This window comes from Sminthopsis crassicaudata, chromosome 2 (assembly GCF_048593235.1).
Source record: "Sminthopsis crassicaudata isolate SCR6 chromosome 2, ASM4859323v1, whole genome shotgun sequence".
In the NCBI taxonomy this organism is placed as follows: Eukaryota; Metazoa; Chordata; class Mammalia; order Dasyuromorphia; family Dasyuridae; genus Sminthopsis; species Sminthopsis crassicaudata.
Window position 1 is genome coordinate 295,310,437 of NC_133618.1, and position 9,458 is coordinate 295,319,894.

General features: G+C 39.4%; 1 protein-coding gene across 3 annotated transcripts in view; it reads right to left on the bottom strand.

The window, feature by feature from the left end:
- Positions 1-9,141, bottom strand: part of TTC8 (tetratricopeptide repeat domain 8) — a 48,735-nt gene extending 39,594 nt beyond the window's left edge. Inside the window, exon 1 of one of the 3 annotated variants that reach the window (XM_074289780.1) lies at positions 8,992-9,141. Coding sequence is in view for 1 of the 3 variants with exons in the window: in XM_074289778.1 (XP_074145879.1) it covers positions 8,186-8,302 (117 nt within the window). In the remaining 2 variants the exon portion in view is untranslated. Of the gene's footprint in view, positions 1-8,185; positions 8,364-8,991 lie in introns of those variants that run through there. The other 2 variants (XM_074289778.1, XM_074289781.1) reach the window with 2 other exon arrangements.
- Between the last annotated feature and the right edge of the window lie 317 nt (positions 9,142-9,458).

Below are 9,458 nucleotides of genomic sequence, written 5' to 3' on the forward strand. Positions count from 1 at the left end.
AGATTTAATATTTCATTGTGTCAAATCTATATTCTTTTCAAATTTTGTTTTGTGAGAAAATCTATCACTTCCCAGAGAAGTACCCATGAAGTATAAGGCTATCTTAATAGGAGGGAATATGGGTACAAAACCCAAAACATTGAACCAGGCAACAGAATAAAAGAAAACCTAGCTCTGGATTTTCAAATAGTTTGACCATGAGACCCTGACCTTCCCTCCATAGTTCCTTGACAAACAGGGGATTCCCATCATGTTCCTTGGCATAGCCTTGACAAACAGGGATGATAATTTCTAATCTTCTAGGTTTGTTATTAATATTAAATGAGATAATTCATGTGAAAGTACTTTGAAAAACATAGAATCCAGTGTAAAGTTAAAAGTATTATTTCCATTCAAGTAGATGATCTAGCTAGAAGGAATTCTTTTAAAATAGATTGTGTTAATACAGATTAACATCATAATATATTACATCCTTTTTAGACAACTAAATGAGCTTCCTACTATGTAAAATGAAAATTCCTGTCTGTATCTTCTTCAAAACAGGTAAACTGATAGTCAAAGAAGTTTACCATCATTGCCTCAAAACTAGTAATTATTCATCTTCCACTCAGATGTTAGCTTCCTCTCTCCTCAGGGTACCCATTTCTTAAGTTACTAATTACAACAGAGAATTGTCTTCTGGAAATTCTTAATTGCCATAGATACTTAGTCTGATTCTAATGAGTTTACCAAACTAACTGCTCGGTTATTTCCAAATTTTTTAGTAACTAATAGAAAAAAATGCAAAGGAATACAGAAATAAGTAACATACTATTAAAGATTGGGAAAACTTTAAAATCAGAACAAAGAAAAAAACAATTCAACCAATATCAGACAATAAGCCTGTGAGGTAAGTGCTATTATTATTTTCATTTCAGTCCCAATTTCCCTTTGAAATTGAAGGTAAAAACTACCAGTGACAGCACTTACACAAGATAATTGTATAACAGTAAAATTTAAAAGGTTTTATTATTACTATATGCAAAATTTGCACACATTTAAAAAGCTCTAAATTGCCACCAAGCAAAAATTTTTAAAGCTCTTATTTTCAAAACATATGCATACAAGTTCATTGATCCTTGCAAAACCTTACATTTCAAATTTCTTTTTCTCCCTCTCTTTTCCCCACTCCCTCCCTTACATGGCAAGTAATACAATATATGTTAAACATGTGCAATTCTTCTATACATATTTCCACAATTATCTTGCTGCATAAGAAAAATCAGATCAAAAAGGAAGAAAAAAGAGAAAGAAAACAAAAAGCAAGAAAACAACAACAAAAAGAGTGAAAATACTACGTTGTGATCCACACTCCTCTTTCTGGTTGCAGGTGGCTCTCTTTATCACAAGATCAATGGATTTGGCCTGAAAAGAGCTTCATTCATCAGAATTGATCATCCTATAGTCTTGTTGTTGCTGTTTACAAGGATCTCCTGGTTCTGCTCATTTCACTTAATATCAGTTCATGTAAATCCCCCCAGGCCTCCTTGAAATCATTCTACTGGTCATATCACTGAACAATAATATTCCATAACATTCATATACCATAATTTATTCAGCCATTCCCCAACTGATGGGCATCCACTCAGCTTCCAATTCCTTGCCACTATGAAAAGGGCTATTACAAACATTTTTGCAAATGTGGGTCCTTTTTCTTTTTTTAGGATCCCAAGAGTAATTTTTTTCCTTTTTTTTATTATTATATATTTTTTATAATATTATCCCTTGTATTCATTTTTCTAAATTATCCCCTCCCTCCCTCTACTCCCTCCCCCCGATGACAGGCAATCCCATACATTTTACATGTGTTACAATATAACCTAGATACAATACATGTGTGTAAATACCATTTTCTTGTTGCACAATAAGCATTAGATTCCGAAGGTACATGTAACCTGGGCAGACAGATATTAGTGCTAACAATTTACATTCACTTCCCAGTGTTTCTTCCAAGAGTAAATTTTTATAATTCAACAAGAACAGAGTTTTTGCCCCTTCTACCCTCTAAACTGTTTTGTTTACAATTTGTATTTACATAGGGATGAAGTTTCTCCCTACAAAATGTATGCTTCCTGAAGGCAAGAATTGTTGGTTTTTTTTATTTTACATTCCTAGGGCCTTAGCACCATGCCAATCTGTTATGAGATTTATACCTAATAAATGCTTGTTAAGTCAATGAATTCCTGCTTGAATTAGCAGATTATTATCACTTTCACTGTTAAGGGTATATAGCCTTTGATAGTTTTTTTTCACATAATTACTCTAAAAAGTTGAAAAATTGTTAATTTGATAAATTCCAATATTTACTGAGGGCCTTCTGTAAAGTACTGTACTTTTTGAGGAAAAAGGGATGATGAAGATCCCCCTTCCTCAATTGTTACTACTCTCTCCCTCATTATTTTTCCAATTAGATTGCAAGGCTGTGTGCTGGTCAGTGCTTGCTGAATAACCTGTCCGTAGACAGCACACTTTTTTAGACAGTCAATAAAGCAATATAGAGTCTCAATTTGTGGCATTTCCAAGGTAAGAAATGCCCAAGGAACTAGCTGCAGCACAACCCTGCTGGTGTTCTCGTCTCACCCTCCCCTTTTGCTCTGCAAGCTTGTGCCTGTGGCTCTCCAGGGGTTGGCATCATGCCTTGAACATAACAGGTGCTAAATAAATGTCTACTGAATTGAATTATAAACGTGGGAATGGGCGAGTAAAGACAGCTATAAACCAATATAGAATTCAAGTTCAAAACAAAGAATTAGAAGAATCCAGGGGACAAAGAAGCACATCCAGGTGAGGAACTGTAGGGTCATCAACAGAAAACTGAAAGGAGAAATCAGCCGAATTCCTCATTTTATATATGAGGAAACTAGGCCCGAGTTGAATTGGTAATTAAGTGGTAGAAGTGGAATATAAATCCAGTTCTCTGCCTTTAAAACATTCTAATTTTATTTAAAAAACAATGCAGCAAAAATTTCATATTACCTAGGATAAATTATACTTTAGAATTGCTTTTAATTACAACAGAACTAGAAAAAAAAATAGGACCAGTATTAAAGCTTCTATCTGACATATGGAACAAAAAGAACAGTAATAAGATCAGGCAACTAATCGGGATGATCAACATTAAGCCTCAGAAGAGTGTTCTCTCTAGGTCATCTTCCTACATGTAAGGCCTTTTAAAATTTCTTCCCTTTATGCATTCACATTGAACTATTTTTTCAGGCACAATTAAATTCATGGTAAATGAACATTTGCTATACACTTTATTAACCAAAGTAAAAGAATGAACGGTTGTGTTGATTCAGTAATTAATATAAATCCATTAAGTATTAAGAACAATGACAGCATGATAGGCTTTGGCCTAAAGCTGTCATTTTCCTCTCCCCATCCCCAAATACCCAACTCAAACTGGCAGCCCTGGGGGATATTCTACTTAGGTCTGCCCTCATAAGCCTGTCTTCCTCCCCAACCCCAACTTGCCTGACTGTACCTCCCAACATAAACACATACACCAGTCTAACTAAGGCTATATATAGTTTCTTTCTTTTCATAAACTGCTCCCTCTTATACACTTCATCCCTCTGACTCAGACTCTCTGCTTTCCAAGGTAACAATTACTAAAATCTGATAATTCATCACACCAAGGAACACTGATTTGAAACTTTCTAGATACAAAATTGAGCTTGAGTTTCCTAGACCTCAGAATTCATAAGACGATAAGGTCACAGAATTAAAGCTGGGAAGGAACTTTCAAGGCTACCTCTTCCTTTTACAGATAAAGAAACTGAGGCTACAGAGGTCAGCCACAAGCATTCATTAACCACTTACTATGTGCCAGGAGTTGTGCTAAGTGCTATAAATATGAGGTAAAACAATAGTCTTTGCCCTTGAAGGAGCTCCCATTCTAGTGAAGGATATTACAGAAAGTAGATGGAAAGTAATATGTGAGAAGGAACCAGCAGCTGGTGGGACCCAATAAGGACTCTGGTAGAAGGTGGGATTTGAGCTGAGACTTGAAGGAAGTCAGGGAAAACCAAGACAAGGTGAAGGTGAAAACCTACTCCAGACTGCAGGACAGCAAAGAGATGGAATTCTGAACTGGAGGAATTTCAAAAGTGGTCAGTAAAAGGGACAGTTAGTGGTACAGTGCAGAGAGTACAAGCCCTGGAGTCCAGGGGACATGACCTCAGCTACTTGGTAGTTGTGTGACCCTTAAGTCACTTAAGTCCAAATGTCTCCCCTCCCCCCAAAAAAGACCACTAAAACTGAATCTTAAGAGTGTGGAGAGGAGAGGAAAGTATAAGAAGTCTAGAGAAGCAGGAAGAACAAGACATGGAGATGACATAATCTGATGAAGCAAATAAAAAAAAGCCATAGGAACTTACTGAGAAGGGAAATGACTAAGACCCATGCTTTAGAAAAATCATCTTGACAACTGAATAGAAGATGAATTGGGGACAACAGATTCCTGAGGCTGGGAGATCAACCAGACAGAGTACTCCTACAACAATCCAGAGCTTGGATTCAAACTCAGATTCTTTTCATTGTAATAATGCAGCAAAGACTATTATTAGCAAGGATTCCACCAAAAAGATTTCAATCTCTCTGTAAATTCCAGTGGTTAAAAAATTGAGCACCCTTTGTCCAATCTAATGATAAAAGTCTTTATATGAACTAGGCTGGATCTCAGATAATAAGCAAACAGCCCATCACCTGAACTGCACTCCAAGTTCATAAAATTTGTGTTCTAATATATAGTTTTCAAGAACCCATTCTAATAAATTTTTGCAGATTAAAAAAAAATACTCCCCATAACAATTCAAAGACCTTTGCATGTCATAATAGAATGTGAGCTCCTAAAGCCTCAGGACTTAACACAGTGTATGCACATAGTACTTAATAAATGTTTGTTAACTTGACATAGTTGATCTCTCTGTTTCTTCATTTCCAAATCAAGGGGGGGGAGGAGTTATCCTAAAAAGATTACTATTACAATTATTATTACCAAGTATGGTATATTGCTGTCATCATTATCAACACACATATTTATATATTATCTTTCTAGGTTACTATTTATTCACCATTCATCAATCAACAAGTATTATTAAGCACTATGTAGCAAGCAGTGGAAATACAAGTACAAAGAATAAAATAATTCCTATTTGAAAGAAGCTTACAATCTACCAAGGAAGAAAATAAATATACATAAAAATACAAACCAGATAAATACCAATATATACAAAATTGCAAAAGACAAATTAGTTCAAGAGAGAGCAAGCACTAGCATTTGGAGATGGGATCAGGAAAAATATTTGAGCTTTATCTTGAAAGAAAGCAGGAGGTAGAGGGAGTCAAATCTAAGCACTAGGATAGCCAGTACTAAGGAGAGGTAAAGATGGGAAAGAACTTCGAGAAGACCAGTTCATCTGGATCTCAAAAGGAGAAAGATAAAGAAATGTTCAATGAAGCTTTAAAGAAGCCCCATCATGTACAGCTTTAAGACCTAAACAAGAATTTATATTTTCTCCTAAGGGCAAGAAACAAGGGAAGTGACTAAATAGTGGAGTCACATGAGACAGATAATCATAAGAAAAATAACTTTGGCAGAAGTACATAGGCTAGATTGAAGTGCTGAGAGACTTGCTGGTAGATCAAGTAAAAGAATACTGCAATAATCTTTTTTTTCCCCCCTTAGGCTGGGGTTAAGTGACTTGCCCAGGGTCACACAGCTAGGAAGTGTTAAATGTCTGAGATCACATTTGAACTTGGGTCCTCCTGAATTCAGGGCTGGTGCTCTATCCACTGCGCCACCTAGCTGCCCCCCATATTGCAATAATCTAAGGGAGGTGAGGAAGGCCTAAATTTACAGTGGTAATTGAGTGGAGAAACAGGATCAGATGCAAGAAAGAGATACAAAATTAATGTTGTGGTAGGTTCTCAAACTTGGTTCCCTAAAAGGTCAAAGGCAGAATTTCATTCAACAGCAGGTCTGTATGACTGGAAAGCCAGCAGTCACAGTGAAAAGATGATTAGTGCTCATTGGGAGCAAGTGCAGCTTCTTGATATAGACTGGGTTTTCACAGATTTCTAGACCAGATTTGAGTACAGTCAATCTGCAACATTGCACAGCAGAAAAAAAGTGAGAGGAAGTGTCTAGATCTTGAAGTCAAAGGAGTTACTAAAAATCATATTTGTTACTGTGGGGAAAAAAAAAGTTTTTATTTTTGTTTTCCTGTGGCTAGTCTTTTCAGAACTTCCTTTGTTGGCAGGAAATCTCTAAGATGATGGAGTCTTCTCAAAAAATCAAATTATTTTTGTTAATCAAATCATTGCCAATAAGTGAGGAACAAAAAAAGCTCTGTATTCCAGGCTCAGAGTACTCACATTCACCCTCCCCCTCCAAGATAATAAAGTTTTAATAACTGATTGGATATGAGGGTGAAGAGGAGGGAATAATCTAAAATGTTGCCAAGATCATGAACTAGAGACATTGGTTGTACTCTCAACAGAAACAAAGAAAACTGGAAGAAAGGCGGGTTTAGGATTAAAGAAAGATAAGTTCAATTTTTAACATGAGACATCACGATAACATGAGAAATATCTTCATGTTTTTGGTCATATGTCTAATAGGCAATCGGTGATGAGAAACCAAAACGGAAGGGGGAAGCTAAGGCTAGATATATACACATACACATACATGTCATATGGGGACACACACTTATTTAAAGTACATATATGTGCTGATCTGTGTGTCATTTGCATGGAGACAATAGGTTACTCAGTGTGGAAGAAAAACAGGAAAAGACCTCAGTCAGAAAAATGTGAGCTAGCAAAGGAAAATAAAAAGGTAAGAGAATCAGGAAGAACAGTTTCCCTCCGCCCCATCCCTCAAAGCTCCCTCACAGTCTGCGCCTTAGCCCACTTAGATCTGTCAGGGGAACCAACTTTTCGGATGCCCCAATACTGAATAGTAAGCCAAATTACCTCCACCTTGCCCACCATATCCCGTCAGACTCCGATGGATACAACTCAAGACCCTGAGCCCAACCACCTTTGGAACAGCAGTTTTCTTTAAACATTAGCCCTCACTAATAGGGGAAATTATTGTGAAGAAGGGCCCACTTACCCCACTTCCTTCAACAACTAGACCAACAGGCAGATAAGCACAAGAGCCCTGGGAGTGCGTGACAATACCCCTACCTGTCGCGCTTCTAATCTAACTCTTACAGCCATCACCCAGAAAAAACAAGTTCTATGTGGGAGGGGCCACGCATCCCCAACTTCAGCCTGACACCACAGGGCAATGTGGGATTTTATCGAGGGAAATGACATCCAAAAACAAGCATGATCACCTATTTTGCAAGGGGCTTTCTCCGTCTGACTTGTGGTTGAAACTTTCCAGATGCGCTGTCTCCCCCTATTACAATTTAACTGGAGAGAAGGGACTGTCTTTCTGTCTGTAAATCCCCTCCCCCCAAGCTCAGCATAGCGTTTTGCACAGAATCAGCATTTAACAAGTGCACCGTTCATTCATTCACTTGTATATATCCAGTACTGTGGTACAAGTAACTTATCAGCAGCATGAAAGTTTCCACCCCTACAATTTCCCATGCTATTTTAATCACCGGTCCAAAAGAAAATAAAAATTCCTCATGAATAATTCACTCGAGGGCAAATATCATGTAATGTTATATAGACACAGGCAGAGACACACGTGTGTATGTATACATATACATTATACACGTGGATATGTGCAGATATATGCATGGATATGAATGTGTGTACGTTCGTGTACATGCATAAGCAAGGTTTCCCCAGTCTCAGTAGTTTTAAACTTCGCTTCAAGCCCTATAAATTTTATTTGGCTGCACTAAAACTTTTGGGAACCTTGGTATACGGTAGGTATATACGGCTGTTGTATGTAGGCAGAGATGCAGTCTCCGTGTGCGTGGTCCAAGGTTTCTCGGGTCACAAAGTGCAGGAGTCGTTATGCCTCTGGGATGCGTCAGAGAAGGTGCTTGCTGGGCCCCACCTCTCCTGCCACAAGTGGGTCAGATCAGATAAGGGCCGACACCCCCCAGACACTCCCTGAGAGAGGAGGGCGCGCCCCTCCCCCCCATCCCCAAACCCGGGAGCCATGGAGGGCTGGTACCTGGTCAAAAGGAGCTTTCTCCAGCACCTGTGTGCAAAGATCGGCGCACTGCTGGAATTTCCTGCGCCTAAAGTAGCTCCAGGCCAGAAGCAGAGGATCCATCTCAATACTCCCCATGGCTAGCCCCGAGTAGTGTCCACTCCTACCCAGCAACGCCAGGCGGCAGGGGGCCTCGGAGTGAGGGACGGCCCATACTGAGCCTGAATAAAAAGAAAACGAAACAAGCCCCTCTTGCCTGTTTTCGACTTAACGTTAGGTGAAATAGGGTAATAATTAGGGGATGGAAGCTTGTAATATCGCATTTTTAAATGTTTGGGAGGACCTGAGATTGAAGTGACTCAGGGAGGCAGTAAATTAGACACCTCTAGTTTTTTTTTTTTTTGCCCGGGCTGTAGCAAAGCGTGGTTGCATAGCAACATCAGGAACGCTTCTGTCTCGTAGGAGAAAAGGTCCGCAGCTGGGTTCTCTAGGGTCCTTCACCAGGTGGATGGATGCTGTGCATGGCTGACCCGATGCCACTTTAAGTCTCCTTGACTTTCCCTCGTTCCCCTTCCCGCTTAAATAGCCTGTTAGCTGCGCCTTCCTACGCACTAACCAGTTCTCCTTGTCCTGGCTTTTTGTTACCTCGGGCGCCTTCTCCTCAGTAAATCTGTGCAAAACACACTGGAAAATTATTCTGAAGTCGCACTTCTTTACAACACAGCGGAAGTCCGCGGCGGGACTGGCCGCTGGTTTACTACGCTACATTACCTCTCCTTTAGCAGCGAACTTTTAGGTCTCCACGTTTATTTCTTCCTCTTTCTTACCTCCCAATAGTGGAGTCCGGCTTCCGCCCACGCCACTGAAATGAATGGCGCATCCTTGGTCAGTTAACTCCAATAGCTGCTTATCAACCCTCCTCTTTCTTGACCTTCAGCAGGATCTGATGCTGGAAATGTTCTCTTCCCTGTGGTCCTGTATTCCTGGTTCTCTTCCTGTCCATCAGACAAAGCCTGGGTATTCTTTTCAGAACTATCACCTTGTTCCACTACCAACACGCAGGTGTGTCCCAGGGTCCTCATGTCGCCTCTTTTTGAGATCCAAGGCCCGATGTCCAAGAGAAAGATGAAACCTGCAGAGATGATAACTGAATCCATGAGACTGGATATGATCACCAAGAAAGCATGTAAAGAGAAAAACAGTTTCTTGGAACCACAGGGGCAAATTGGCAGGTAGACACCAAAAGTGAATGAACAGCCCTAAAAAGTGTTCAGCAAGCCCTGACCCTGGCGGT